This window comes from Phoenix dactylifera, unplaced genomic scaffold (assembly GCF_009389715.1).
Source record: "Phoenix dactylifera cultivar Barhee BC4 unplaced genomic scaffold, palm_55x_up_171113_PBpolish2nd_filt_p 000026F, whole genome shotgun sequence".
NCBI classification, from domain to species: Eukaryota; Viridiplantae; Streptophyta; class Magnoliopsida; order Arecales; family Arecaceae; genus Phoenix; species Phoenix dactylifera.
Genome location: NW_024067667.1, coordinates 3,263,043 through 3,277,846, shown reverse-complemented (window position 1 = coordinate 3,277,846; position 14,804 = coordinate 3,263,043). Strand labels below are relative to the sequence as shown.

The 14,804-nt window shown below is 38.7% G+C and overlaps 2 protein-coding genes across 4 annotated transcripts; both read left to right on the top strand.

Annotated features, from left to right (window-relative positions):
- Window positions 1–211: 211 nt before the first annotated feature.
- LOC103718887 (vesicle-associated membrane protein 714) lies at window positions 212–10,061 on the top strand. 3 transcript variants are annotated; one of them, XR_005506949.1, is made up of 6 exons: window positions 212–590; window positions 4,964–5,154; window positions 6,458–6,621; window positions 8,040–8,143; window positions 8,246–8,539; window positions 9,587–10,037. XR_005506949.1 is itself a non-coding variant. In XM_039115902.1 (4 exons), the coding sequence occupies exons 1-4, from the start codon at window positions 374–376 to the stop codon at window positions 9,675–9,677; spliced, it is 663 nt and encodes a 220-aa protein (XP_038971830.1). In that variant the 5' UTR covers window positions 212–373; the 3' UTR covers window positions 9,678–10,061. The 3 variants fall into 3 exon arrangements, 1 of the variants encoding a protein (XP_038971830.1); XR_005506948.1 differs by having other exon boundaries at window positions 8,031–8,143; XM_039115902.1 differs by lacking the exons at window positions 8,040–8,143; window positions 8,246–8,539 and having other exon boundaries at window positions 9,587–10,061.
- A 283-nt stretch (window positions 10,062–10,344) lies between these two features.
- LOC103718888 (casparian strip membrane protein 2) lies at window positions 10,345–12,357 on the top strand. The gene is made up of 3 exons (XM_008807889.3): window positions 10,345–11,343; window positions 11,575–11,698; window positions 11,878–12,357. The coding sequence occupies exons 1-3, from the start codon at window positions 11,027–11,029 to the stop codon at window positions 12,091–12,093; spliced, it is 657 nt and encodes a 218-aa protein (XP_008806111.2). The 5' UTR covers window positions 10,345–11,026; the 3' UTR covers window positions 12,094–12,357.
- The last annotated feature ends 2,447 nt before the right edge of the window (window positions 12,358–14,804 follow it).

Sequence of the window (14,804 nt, the reverse complement as noted above, 5' to 3'; positions counted from 1 at the left end):
AACCCAATCCGGATCCACGGATTCTCTAAAATAGATCGGATCGGATCTAACCAGGTCGGATCGAATCATGGGCCAATCCGACCCAACCTTATACTAGAAAAAAAAAAAGAAAAAAAGAAGAAGAAGAAGAAGAAGAAGAAGAAGAAGAAGAAGAAAAAGAAGAACCACTACTCGGTGCTGCTATTAACGATTTAATCGGCCTCCAATTTCGCCCTCAAGTGAAAAACCGAGTGCGGGGCCCCTCTGTGTGTTGACTGGGGAAGGGCGGGTATCACGCTTCCTTTCTCTTCGGCGGGCCATCCTCGCCACCAAAACCCTAAGAACCGGGCCAGAAAGGGTCGAGAAAGAGAGGGAGAGGCCCCTTCCTCCCGCCATGGCGATCCTCTACGCCGTAGTTGCGAGGGGGACGGTGATCCTTTCGGAATTCGCCGCCGTGACGGGCAATACTGGTGCCGTGGCCCGGCGGATCCTCGAGAAGCTCCCCCCGGACTCCGACTCCAGGCTCTGCCTCTCCCAGGACCGCTACATCTTCCACGTCCTCCGATCCGATGGCCTCACCTTCCTCTGCATGGCCAACGATACCTTCGGAAGTAAGTTCGATGCCCCTCTCCACTATTTCCTTTCAATTGTTGATCTTATTTCTTCGGTTCGTCCTTCTAAAGGATTTTAGTTTGATGTGGTGTTGATTGATGGCGTATTTTGTCTGAGGTCGAGGGTTTTGATTGGTTATTGAGAAAAACATGGGAGTTTTTAGGGATTCCTGTGAGTTGTTTTTGTAGCTTGTTTGATTTGCTCGTGTATACTAAGAATTTTGCAGTAATTTTCTATTTGAAGAAGATGCCGTCCGAAGTAGATTTTGTTGGCATAAAGATGACTATGTGAGCTCAATGAGTTGATCCTAGATACATTCAAGTGTCAGGAACTTCTTTTAATCAAGAAAAAAGTGTACTTTTATAGGTTTGTAGAGACACTTTATGTAAAATTTATTTTCACAGGTGCATCCATTATTATGCTTAATCTTAGAGGGGATCAGAGCATGTTTGTAGCATCCACAGGTAAGTTGTGGTCGTAAGGGTGTCATTACGAGAGTAGGTGTGGTTATTATTATTTCTTTTAGCGTATAGTGCCATTTAAAAAAAAAAATACAAAAAGGGAGGGTGAGGTCTGCCAGTCCAGAATTTGCATATGATAGAGCCCTCGTGCCAAGTTACTGAAGGTTGATTAACTGGGGCTTGCCCCAGTTGTCATTACTCCCCTGCTTAGCAACCATAGGTTTTGGGTTTGAATCTTGGGTAGTGCATTTCCAATAATTGGGATCTAGGTAATTATTGTGCAGATGGGTCTTTCTCCCCTTCATGCCAAGTTACTGTAGGTTGATGAGCTGGGGCTTGCCCCAATTGCCATACAGTCTCTACTTATCAACCATGAGTTCTGAGTTTGAATCTTGGGTAGTGCATCCCTGATTTTTGGGTCCTAGGTGATTATTGTGCAGGTGGTTCTCCCTCCCATATTCTCTCTCAGAAAAAAGTTACCATAGGTTGATCCAAGTTTGGGTGCATCATGTATTTAGGGGTAACTTTGACTGGAGTGTAGATTTTTTAGGGGCCCAGATTGCTTGGGCTTCTGTTGAAGAAACACTTGAACCAGTGATCTCATGAAACCCTCATGCTTTAATGTATTTGATTAATGGGGTATCAAACTTATGTTCTTCCACTAAAAGCATGGAAAAGAGTTCTTATACCAATTCAATTCCTTAAACACATGAACTAGGCTCCAATTTATCCTTTCATAAACTTCATATTAGCTTAGATTTGTATTTGGAAGGATCATTTTATATATACAGCGAATCCAATTTTTTGGAATCATATTGTGGAGAAAGTGTAAAATGCTTCCTTCGAAAAACGTACCAAACTCCAATAGAGTTTGCCTGGTAACCCTGAGGCTATCAAAAGCATTTGATGGTTGCAAATTTTTGAGTGTATCAAATTGGCCCCTAGATGTATGGTTTCACATGGAGATTGGTATAAAATTATGATTCTGGTAATCAGAATCAATCTATATTGGTTATTCATCTCAAAGAAGCTTTAATTATTGGTTCCAATCACAACCACAAAATATCTAGGGGAATGCTACTATGGGGTATTTTAGTCCTTACAGGGAATAAAAGGTTTTATGTTAGTTACTGTTCAAAGTGGTACAAGGAATCAGAGCATGATGAATTATAGGAATGTGATATAGAAACAGGTTCAACACCACAACTTGTTGATCCCTAAATCTCAGATTAAGTTTAAATGGAAGATAGATAGCGAATTTAATCAAAGTCTGCAATTAGGAGTAGGCAAAATTGATGAGGTTACCTCTTGAGTTCGCTTTGGTTAATATTGAGGGTGCATGGATGGAGCGATGGCAATCATGGTGGATGCGGAGAAGTGTTTGTGGGATTGTTGGGGAAGGGGATGGAGAGAGATAGATAGATAGAGTGAGAGAGGGACCAAAAGATAGAGTTAATAGGTAGATCTAGCAGTAGACCTAGCCAGATTTTGGTGGTATGGACTCTAATTCAAGCCCTTTTGGCATAGCTTTTGGAGAGCTAGAAAGCACTTTTTGGCCCTCCAAAAATACTTTTAGATGTATAGTGGTGTTCGGTAAAAAATTTGGAAACTGTTTTGGCTTTGTTAGAAAGCTGTTTTGGTTTTAATGAAATTTTTGTGGTGATCAAAATACCCATGAATAAATCTCATAATTACATCTTATATCATATCATATCATATTATTGTATTCTAAATATAATATATCATATTGCATTATATCATATAACATCATATTATATTACTATATATTATATTATATTATATTATATTATATTACTCTAATATATTATATTATATTACTACATTATATTATATTATGCTATATTATGCAATGTTATATTGCACCTATATTATAATACTATTATATTACAATATAGTATTATATCATATTGTATTATATTATAATAATGTTATACTATATAATAATATTTTAGTATGCAATAATATATAATCTTATATTGTATTATATTCTATTGTACAATACTTTACAATGTTCTTTATTTTTATTTTTCATACTAAAAGCATTTTTTCAGTTTAGTTACCAAACACATGTTAAAGTTCTATAGCATTTTAGAAATATAGTTACTAAACAGCAAATAACTTTTTATTAAAAGCTCTACTTTCCAAAAGCTCTACTACCAATAGCAATTTTAAACAGGGCCTTAATGATCATTGACTGGTGGCTAATGAGATGATGGGTAGGGTCTTCTTCTTTCATAGGGTTAAAAGAATTGGATGTTGAGAATCGAGGCATGAGAAAACTGTTTTTTATGTGGTTGGGGCAAATATGTGTCGGAAGACTTTTGTTTCCTTTCTATTTTACAAAGTGTTTTTTTTTTTGAAAACGAAAATTGACGTTTTCTGAAAACTTAACAATGCTTTTTAATATTTTAGTTTTCCTTGAAAGAAACACCCGGAGAAATGATTTTCAAGAGTAAATGAGCAACCAAGCCAACTATAAAGTAATAAAAATAAAAATAAAAATGATTGTCTCTAAGCTAGTTGACACTTATGTGGACCTCAAAAAAGGATGGACTATTTGTTTTTCCTTTTCTTTCTCCTTCTTCCTTTCTCTTTGGATAAACAATCTTCTGCTCATAATTTTTGTGCTGCCTTTTTAAAGAAAAAAAAAATCATGACAAGTCTTTATTTTCCTGCTTTCTTCTCTCTAAAAGCGGTGTATACCCATATATTAGGTGAATCGCTTTTAAGTCCCATATAAGGTAATTGGCTATCATTCTTTCAGTAAATGAGTTGAAATATAAAGATGATCTTCCAATGCATTAAAGGGCTCATCAATGATCAACAAATTACATCACTAGAGATCTAGATCATGAATAAAACACAACATTTGATATCTTTCTGTACCTTTGCACCCCCTCATACACTTCTACCAACATCAACTGATCTGCTGCTTGATATTTGATGAATCCAGACATTTTGCTTTTTTGGGCTAAAGGCCAGGCAGGGCATGGCTTGTAGGTAAAATGAGCTAGTGGGTTTCCCAAGGATGAGGCATGCAAGAAATTGTTTTGTAACTAATTTAAGCAATTAGTATGCTTCATGCAATTTGATCTTTATTATGGTTTTAAAAGATACTTCATAGAAAGTTTATGAATTCCTGTGATTTGAGGATAAAATTTCATTGTAAGTTCTAGGTTATTTGTAAATTTAAAAGTTGGTGCTAGATTTATATTTCTGTCTGTATGTTGGAACAGCTATGCCCTCTAATTAAGTGGTATATTCCAATGAGAATCATGGAGAGCTTTTGCTTTCTCATGATGCATCTTCTGTCCCCAGTTCCATCTAGAAAGGATAATAGAATGTTAAGCTGAGGAAGAATTGTTTTTCATTCTTTTAAATTATCCGACCATTTGTGTTGATAAATATACATTCATAGATCTCTTGAATCTTATAGAATTCTCTAAGATGGCCTACTTGACGGACTTTTTGGAAACAGAGGTTGTGAGGAAAGGTGATAATGTGGAGGAAAGATGTCTTCCCCTAGAAACTATGTCAACTTCATGATGTTTATTATGCTAAGTACTTAGTAGTTATTTCTGGTTACTATGTTGCTTCATGTTTCACATCCTCTCCTACCAAAGGGTAATCTCTATTCACTTTTCTCCTTTACCTTTTTCCTCACATTGTACGTCTGCTTCATTGAAAAATTAATGGAAAGCCAAAAAGGGCAAATCAATAACAAGTCTGCTGCTTTTCAAATCAATATGCAATTTATTAATGAATTATCACATAAAAATGATTTGAATGACTAGGAAAATACACTGACTTTTCTAATTCACCTTTTTATATGTTCAGGTTCGTTAGGAAAATTCTGCTTCACTTTCTCTAATTTTATTTTATTTTTGTAGGGAGGGTTCCATTTTTATACTTGGAGGATATCCACATGAGGTTCATGAAAAATTATGGCCGAGTTGCTCATTCTGCATTAGCTTATGCGATGAATGATGAGTTCTCCAGAGTGCTACACCAGCAGATGGAGTTCTTTTCCAGTAACCCAAGCGCAGATACGCTTAACCGTGTACGAGGTGAAATCAGCGAGGCAAGTTATGCTAATTTAGCTGAAAAAGAAAATTCTTCTTTAGGATAGCAAAATGTAGTTGGTGTTTGGTGTTTGACATATACCCCCCCCTCCCCCCCCCAAAAAAAAAAAAAAAAACAAGTTGATAACTATCTCAAGGATTCTGTGATTGACACTGAAAGCATTTATAGCCTTTTTATGCTTGTTCATTCAGAGCAATTTGGATGTTTCTAGAATTACTAAATGTGTTAAGTGGTTCACTAGAGTGCATATAAAATATCAACAAAAAAACATTTGTTTCTATCGATCACTAGTCCTTGACACTTGCTGGTACACTTTTTCACTTTCTGGAACTTCTTCCTATTTGAAATCACCTTTGCTTCATCAAACTGTCTGATTGTTTAATAGTGTGCTTTTCAAGACATGGAGTGCCTCTAGTTCATTGTTGCTAAAGAAGGGATTATATTTGATCCCTCTTCCTTTCCTATTTGAAATCACCTTTGCTTCATCAAACTGTCTGATTGCTTAATAGTGTGATTTTCAAGGCATGAAGTGCATCTATTTAGCTCATTGTTGCTAAAGAAGGGATCATATTAGATCCCTCTTCCTTTCTTGACTATATTTTTCCTGCTAAATTTCAACCAAATGACCAAGGAATTCTTTTGGTGAAGCTGTATTTCCTGGCTGACTTTCTCATATTTCCTAAAGTTTTATATACTTGGATGTTTAGAAGCTAGTCACTCTTCAGGATGATTGGGATGAAAGGCTTTTATTGAAGTGGAGTTCCCTGATTAGATTTCTTGTGATGCTCCTTTAGGTTCTACATGCATTAATGTAAGTCTAGTGGTTTTAACTCCTTCCGTTGTTTTGCCTGATGTCTGTGCCCGAAACAATAGAAGGATAGAGATGTTCTTTTAATAGATTTTTGTTTTATATACATCTTACAAAGTTCCAAATTTAAAAATTCAAGTTGTAGAATTTAATAATTAAATTGTAGTAGTTCTTTATCGAAATTAAACCTTTACATTTAAAACAGGGGCCAAAATGCAACATCAGAAAGTCTAATCTAGATACTAATATTACCTTCCTCCTCATGTCAAGCCTTTGCTGCCACTATCTAACAATCCTTACAGTTTGATATGTATGCAATAACTTGCTTAATTAGCCGTACTCTCTTCATCATGCTTAAGATGCATTCTGCTGAGTAGAATCTTTTTAAGAAATAACTATATAATAACCATTTATCTTTCTGCTGATTGGCAATTTATAGTTGGTCCTGCAACATGGTTATGTTTGTCAACTAATGATAGTTAAAATTTTGCAGGTACACACTATCATGGTCGAAAATATAGAGAAGATATTGGACAGAGGAGATCGAATTGCACTTCTTGTTGACAAAACTGCTACAATGCAAGATAGTTCCTTTCATTTTAGGAAGCAATCCAGGCGCCTTCGCCGAGCACTTTGGATGAAAAATGCAAAGCTTTTGTAAGTGCCTAGCCTAACGTCAAATTATTCTCTCCGTTTTTTGTATGATGTTTAATTAAATAGTTGGATAGATAAAGTGAGTTTTTGCTTGTCAAATCCTATATCATAATGAAGGTATACCTTACTGTACCAAACCGGATGGTTCGGAACATACCATATCATACCGGTTCAATATCGGTACGTGGTACGGGGAGCGTATCGATACTCCGTACACTTGACCGGCCTTCGTATTGTGCTTACCAACATAGTACTGAGTGGCACCGGTACGGGGCCCGGTATCGAGAAGGCGTACCTTGACGTATTTCTTTTTCTTTTTTCTTATCTTATAAGAAGGATGAGTCTTTAGCATCATGTAAAGAGATTGTGAAAGAGGGTAGGGGATCCCTTGGCTATTTGTGTCTGGACTTTAAACTGGAAGGATGAATATGTTTTGGTTGGTGGGGAGGATAACTTGCCGAGGACATGACATTAGAGGATTTAACCAATCTATGAATGTCCTTAAGGGGTGATGGCAGACATAGATATAGATGTGATCAGCTGTATTATTGTATGTTCATCTTTGCTAGAAAGTTTTGGACAAGAAGTTGGCACTGACAAATGATTAGGAGAATTTGGAGAGAAAAGATGGGTTGATTGGTCATGATTGAATAACCTAGCTTCAGAAGATAGGCAGCATGTCAGCTCTTCTGTTAGATTGATATGAAAACAAGTTTCTTTTCTCAATTGATTAGGGAAAAGGGAGGCTGTGAGGGATTAAAGCCCTCAGCAAATGTAACAAGGAAGAAGACATGGGACCTTCCATTAGAGGGAAGGAAACAAGAAGAGAAAATTTGATTGGTGTTGGGACTAGAAAAGATGATTAAACTAGATGGTCATTTGGTTTCTTTCCTAATTGTTTCACTTTTGGTTTTTGTGCTGTACCTTGGAAGTGTATCCTATTTGGGATACTTCCATAGGACCATGGGGGATTGGAAGATAGCTTGGAACAATAGTTTTGCGAACAGGGTTGGAAGTGGTGCTGCTCATGGAACATTTTATCACATGGATGTTGGAGAAAGCATGGAGAGACCTGGAATGAAAGGGTCTATTGGCAATCTAGTTTTGATTTTGCTCACAGACAAAATGTGCAGTTCTCAGTACTATAAGCTTCTTTTGCCGGGCATAACCTGATTAGCAAGTAGTTTGGAACAGTGATTTTTGGTGCTGCTTAGGGACTCTAATCAGTCTTCTTTTTGTGTGAGACTGTGACGAGCAAAGGGCTCTCTGTCTTCCTTTAATATGTCACTTCCTTGTGGCTGGATTTCTTTGTACTATTTTTATATATTAAAAAAAAATAAGTAAGATTTCTTTTCGAGTTCTCTAGTCACAGTTTTACTTGTTTACATGATTGATCGCTCCTTTCAAGAAAGTTTTCGCAGTGTGATTGGTGATACTACTATTTTGGCTCTGGGGACTCCAAGCTTCAGAGTCACAACCTCCTAAAACAGAGTGGTGTTTGGCTAAGCATATCCTTAAAACTAAGGTTAGGGTTTAAGCCTCATTTTTTACTGATCTGTATTTTAGGTTGTCTACTTTGCCCTTTCAGCCATATGCTGGTAGTGATGAAAGCTTATTTATGTAACAGGCCTTCAACATGCTGCTGTCTTAGAAGTGTTGAAGCAGTAGCCTAGCTGCAATTCACTTTCAGTTGTTTGGATCTGTCTCTGTTTGTGAGGGGTATTGGGGATGCTTTTTATCACTGAACCAACTGGCAATGCCATATCAATTCAAATGATTTATTCTTTGTTTCAACCCCAAGTGTTGATTTTGCCATGGGTAGGTGTCATTCAATTAAGGTGTCATACTTTTCATTGACTACCAACTGGAAATGGTGAAGCATGAATGCCAATAATAATCCACCACTCTGCACTCTAGCAAGGTTAGTAATATGGTCTGCTTGTCACCTCTTTTGCTTCAGTTTTGTGAGATGATTAGAACATAAACCCATGATTTTCATTTGGGAAGAAATCCCACTCATAGAATAATTACATGAGCTGAATTCTAGAGGATACATCACTCAAGATTCAAACACATGACCTCCAACTTGTGAGCGGAGGCGTATGATGCAAGGAATGCAATATCTACCAAACCTATCTGGCTTGGTTGGTATTGTACCGTACTGACCAAAACTGGGATGGCTCTTGGTCTTAGTACAGGATTTTACCTGAATTGGTGCGAAGTAGTCTTGACCAGCCTGAACCACTCAAAACCGAGAGCAGTTCGGTCCAATAAGGGCCCCATACCCATTCAGGGTCTTGGGGGAGAAAGGGATCCACCACCCCATTCTTCCTCTTTTTCATGGTAAGAGAGGAGAAAGAGAGGAGGAGAGGAGAAAGGAAGAGAGTCGAAGGGTGAGCTGTTCCTCCTATCTAGGTCTTTCCGTCTTCCATTTTCTTTTTTCTATTCATCCCATAAAGGGATAAAAATTTAAAAAATACGAACAAATCATACCAAATTTTGTAGTATACTTAGTTAATATGTATTATGTAGTCACACAATTCTCTAGGCATGTAATAAAAATTAAAGTATATTGCAATTAAACATCAAAAATGAACTCACAAAACCTTCTTTTCCACTCAAAATCAAATAAAAGAAGCTTAAAAACTTTGAGAACAAAAAATATTTTTTTGGTGTACCAGTTCGGTTCAGTATAGTACAATACCTTACCATTCTCCGACTTGTACAGAGTCCAATGCCGAGACTGTGAACCTTGGTATGACCCCGAGATAACTCCCAAGACCATTGGATGATATATCTGAGGCAGCGCAAGAGCATGCTTGTATTTATTTATTTATTTATTCATTTATTTATTTTTACAAACTTGCATTTGCTTCTATAACCTTTCCTCCATAAAGTTTACTCGTAGACTTATGCTTGCAAGTTATCATCTGCGCTGATACTTCCCCCCCGTATTTTGTCATTGCAGAGCCTTGTTGACATTTGCGATAGTCCTATTGCTGTATATTATAATTGCTGCATGCTGTGGAGGCATTACTCTTCCATCATGCAGATCATGATGGACTCGTGGATATTTGGCTTTCAGAAGGCACATATTACTACCTTCATAAATTTTCTTGCCTTTGCAATGAGGCCCTCTTCGGAAACAATCTTCTTGGTACGTTAGCATATGTGGCTGGTAGTTGCAAACCAAGGATTTCTACATGCTGAAAATTCCTCCATTGTTTTCTATAGCCTGGTACACATTTTTGTCTCTTCAATTAGTTCTGTTGATGCTGGGTTTTCTGTATAATGGTTGTAATTATTCTATTACATAATCTTTCTCCGTGGTTATTTATCTCTTACTTTAGAATAACTGCTTCTGTACCGAACAGTTGGTTTACTGAGGTTGCAAGTTGTGTTGGGCGCAATTGTCACTATTGTTATGTATTCTTTGTTGCTGATTTTACTGAAGATGGGTGTGCAAATTGTGTATGTTGAAAATTTCTGCTGGTTGCGTAGCTCCCTTTTTCCAGCTATTTCCAGACACCTACCTGCTAATGCCGAAAGACTCTGGGATCTGATATATAGTTGTAAGTGGAGTTGTTCCTTTGGTTTCATTTAGATGCATATGGCTGAAAGATGAAGTTATATCTGGGTGGTTCCTGTTACTGGGCCTTTCAAACTCTGTTGACATTAGTGGATGCAACAGTCTCGAGTCTTGACTGTGATATCTGTTGAGGATTTTGCTGAGTTTCCTGATTGTTCTGCAGTTAGATTAATGGAAGGGAAGCTGCTTTTGGTTGTAGTCAATCCGACATTGGATTGTTTACCAAAAGCATCTTTTGAAGCCAACAGGGCCGGTCATTGTTCTTCCTCGCAGAAAGGTTCAAAATAGCTGCAGTGTTTTTGTTCAACCATTTAATTGTTCCTTACCAACCTCCCTGCATCTCCAATAACGAGGTTAAAGGTTGGAATGTTATTCTGCTGGAGGCTTGACGCTTCCAATAAATTATTGATATCAACGATTTCTTATGTCCATGCAGCATCTTTCTACGGTAAAACTGTTCATTCCCTTGCATCAGATTAGTAAGTGGAAAGAAAAATCACTTTCCTTTATGTGAGTGTCCAGGTAAATATCTGTAAAGTGGCCATGAACACAAAAAATTTGGAACTTCATTAGTGGATGGTAGTTGACAACTGCTACTCATTCCTGCTCCCCTAAACTGCACCACCACCTCCAACTTCTTCACATAACTCTAAAGTAAGCTATTCCCTGAACCAACACTTATGAGTTGTTGGTTCCTCTTATACTCTTCTATAAATAACCCACCCATTCAGACACTTCAATCACAGCCTGAACCAGTTCTCAACACAGCATCCTTCTCCCACAATTTCTCATCCATTACCACCTAAGCAAATTCTCAACATGAGCGGCGGTGCAGCTGCCCCTTCGACTGCGATCACCATCGGGGAACCGAGCGCCGATGCCGCGGCGAGAGCTCCTGCTGCCCCTTCTGCGCCCCCTGCACCTGCACAAAAAGCTCGTTTTGCCATTTTTAGGAGGACGAAGGATGGCGCAGGATGGAAGAGAGGCCTGGCTTTCTTCGGCTTCATTCTGAGGATCTTTGCTTTTGGTGCTGCTCTTACTGCCGCAATTGTCATGGGAACTACTGACGAGACCCTTCCTTTCTTCACTCACTACTATCAGTTCCATGCTGAGTTCTCCGATCTCCCAGCCTTACTGTTAGTATCAATTTCATTTAGTATGACGCACTTGAACGAGATGCTTACATTTGAGTTTAAAGCCATGCAATATAAAGAAAACTTTGACAACTCTCAGAATTTAGACCGTATCATAGACAAAAGATTACCCAGAGTAATGAACTAATGGTTATCAATGTTAACAGATAGAGCTCAGCTAATAAATGATTAATATTAGACACAGCTCAGCTGCTTGACAAGGGTGTGTTTCAGGTTCTTCGTGGTGGGGAATGCGATAGCAGCAGGCCACCTTGTATTCTCCCTTCCGCTCTCCATCATCACCATTTGTCGACCACAAGCAGTAGGTCCATGGCTTTTGCTCCTCATCTCTGACACTGTAAGTCTCAACCTGCATGTCATCAATTCTTAAACAGCTCATTCTACAAGGTGCTTGAGAATTTTGCTTATATATGTATTAGCCCCTCGAGTTATGGATAAATCAAATGATGAAATATTTACGTAGATTTGATAAGGCTTGCAGCTTATCGTTGTGTTGTTTTTTCCTAACAAATGCAGGTAATGGTAGCCCTGACGGCCGCTGCAGCCTCAGCAGCTGCAGCAATAGTGGCTTTGGCTCACAGTGGTAGTGAGAAAGCGAACTGGGTTGCCATCTGCCTACGGTTTGATGGTTTTTGCCAACAAATTAGTGGTGCTGTTGTGGTCTCATTTGTGGCAGTAGTCCTCTTAATGGTCCTGGTTGTGATATCTGCTCTTGCTATGCGAAAGCGTTAGAGATGTCTGCAGTCTACCTTGTGTGCATGTTTCATGGCTTCAGGTCCGTGGTCTTTAAATTTGTGTGGTGTAAAGCCAAATTCCAGCTCTCTACTGTGGAGAGAAATTCCCCAGCTGGATATATATCCTCTTGATTGTTGTGAAGGTTGAAGTTTGTAATTTGCTCTTGTGCAGTCTTTAAAGTACGATTGGAAGTTATATCTATGTGCCTGTTCATGAATGTATCTCTTAGATGCTTGATGAAAACTTTCCTAGAGACGGAAATAAAGGGGTAATCCCTCATGAATTGTCTTTGTGGCTGGACAAAGCAGTCTGCATTGAGTAAGTAGGCACTATATTTAACATCTATATAGAATGTTTTAACACATGCATCATGAAGATCTAGTTCTCTTAATGGTTCATTGGCTTGGCAACATTAACTCTACAGTCAGGCTAATCAGGCTTGATCCAAATTACTAGGTTCTATATATTGAGGAGACTTGCTGTGCATGGTTTAGTGAGATGGATCCATGATAGTCATGCTAGCTAATCAGTCATACACCTTTACCACTAATTTTGAAAAATCCAGTGATGATTATGATTTTGACACAAGTGATGGGTGCCAAAACGACTAATGACCTTGATGATTGTGCTTGAAAACACAAGAATCTAGGGAAGCATTCTAAAGATTTCCTAAATCTTTTTTAAGGAAAATGGTGCTAGGGAAACTGATACAAAGAAGGGAGAGGAAGGTAAGGAGTGACGAGACAACAGTAGGAAAGGAAAACAATGAATAGAGAGGAGAGAAGAGGAGAAGAGATAGGTACAAGCGAACTTCATGCAGAGGGCTGAAAACACAAGAATCTAGGGAAGCATTCTAAAGATTTCCTAAATCTTTTTTAAGGAAAATGGTGCTAGGGAAACTGATACAAAGAAGGGAGAGGAAGGTAAGGAGTGAGGAGACAACAGTAGGAAAGGAAAACAATGAATAGAGAGGAGAGAAGAGGAGAAGAGATAGGTACAAGCGAACTTCATGCAGAGGGCTGAATACTCCCTTGGTTCAGCTTGAAAGATGTTGTTCCACCTCGCCTTCTCCCCTGTTTGAGCTCGAACAGCCCCCCCTTCATCAGTGCACATGCCAATCCTTGCTCCTGAGCTGTGGTAGGATCGATCTTCTTGTAAATTTAACCCTCTATTAGCTGCCGAATTAATGGGAGGGAGGAAAAGCAAATAGGGAGCTTCTCTCTCATAGACTCCTTGGCTGTAGTTGCCTGACCCTAAGAAGATGGCAGGTTGAAGTATATGTAATCCAGAGTTCTTCGACTAGGGTTTCGGTTGTGCCGAATTGCGAACATCATCGCCATGATCATAAGATCCTAATCGAGTTATATTTGATCGCTTTTTATGGACCCAGTAAGTTTTATAAATAGTTTACAAGAGTTTGCCAGTACGGTAGCCTTCGCACCTTAAACTTGTGTTTGATGGAAAGACAAATATGCTTGCAAATGAACATCTGATATGACCTTTTAAGAGAATTCGACATTAGAATAGAAAGCTTGTGAGTATGCACATATGGATGAAACCAAGGTCGGTATGCCATTACCTGCACTTGCACTGCGAATCACATACCCGTCCCCATAGCTGCCTTGGGGTGCATGGGTCGGGGTACCCCGAACCACCTTGTCGTTTGACGTTTGTTGCCTAGAGTTAGATAGGGCAGTTTGGATAAGTTAAGGCCGATAAAACTACAAAAATCATCTTTTTCCTTTTTACCATGCAAACCAAAGAATACCACATACAACATTAAACAAACTAAAATTTTAAGATATATAACATAACGAAGCAAATATTTAACAATAATATAAATAACAAATAGAATATTGTTCTTTAGAAAATCGAAGATACCTTCAACTAACGAGACTCGTACTGGTCGACGATTGGCACGGTATGGTGTGGATCTGTCCATGCCGTTCTGAGGTGTACCGACATAGGAGAGGGAGGGAGAGAAGGAGAAGGAGAGAGAAGGAGAGGCAGGGAGGGAGGGAGAAAAGAGGTTGATGGCATCGGTCGTTAATGCCAATTGGTCATCTGCCATTGTTTCATCTAATAATGGACTCAATCATAAGAAACCCTAGCTTGGTGGGGTGAAGCCATGGAATGGAGCAAAGAGAAGGGAGAGAGGGAGAGAGAACCTAAGACTTTGGACCTTCTATATGGGTGTTGGGGGGTTTGGGATGCGTTAAAGCATCGAAGTGTCGAAGCATCTCGAAAGGCCTTAAAAAGCTGGATGATGGGCTTGGGAGATGTTAAAGGGCCGAACCAACCCGACCATATTCGAGCTATTCCAGTTTTTGATAATTCAGCTCCATACGGCCAACACCATTCGGTTCAAGTCAGTTTGATGAAATTTTTCTTTAACTTAAAAAAAAAAATTAAAAAAATATTTTAATAAATACTTTGGGTCAGGTTTAAGGCAGGTATACCATTACCTGCGTCCTCCTTGACTCGCTATGGGCTCTATTTTAAATTCTTGTCCCTGCCTCTGAGTCTAAATTGGTTGGGTGAAACCTACCTTGTTAGGATCGAGTAGGGTTGGATACCCAAAGGGGTAATGGCAGTTGCCACTACTATATGCAAAATCCAGAGGAGTTGACATATGCCAGATGGTCACTTGGAGCAACGATCTATTGGTACAGTTAGTGGGCCGTGCTTTCTAGAGTTGTAGTTATCAA

What these genes read in the sequence shown, in the direction of transcription:
- LOC103718887 (XM_039115902.1), top strand. Translation starts at nt 374, where the DNA reads ATGGCGATCCTCTACGCCGTAGTTGCGAGGGGGACGGTGATCCTTTCG. An exon ending in GGCCAACGATACCTTCGGAA is followed by an intron (nt 591 to 4,963) that starts GTAAGTTCGATG and finishes TTATTTTTGTAG; the next exon opens with GGAGGGTTCCATTTTTATAC. An exon ending in TACGAGGTGAAATCAGCGAG is followed by an intron (nt 5,155 to 6,457) that starts GCAAGTTATGCT and finishes AAAATTTTGCAG; the next exon opens with GTACACACTATCATGGTCGA.
- LOC103718888 (XM_008807889.3), top strand. Translation starts at nt 11,027, where the DNA reads ATGAGCGGCGGTGCAGCTGCCCCTTCGACTGCGATCACCATCGGGGAA. An exon ending in TCCGATCTCCCAGCCTTACT is followed by an intron (nt 11,344 to 11,574) that starts GTTAGTATCAAT and finishes GGTGTGTTTCAG; the next exon opens with GTTCTTCGTGGTGGGGAATG. An exon ending in TGCTCCTCATCTCTGACACT is followed by an intron (nt 11,699 to 11,877) that starts GTAAGTCTCAAC and finishes TAACAAATGCAG; the next exon opens with GTAATGGTAGCCCTGACGGC.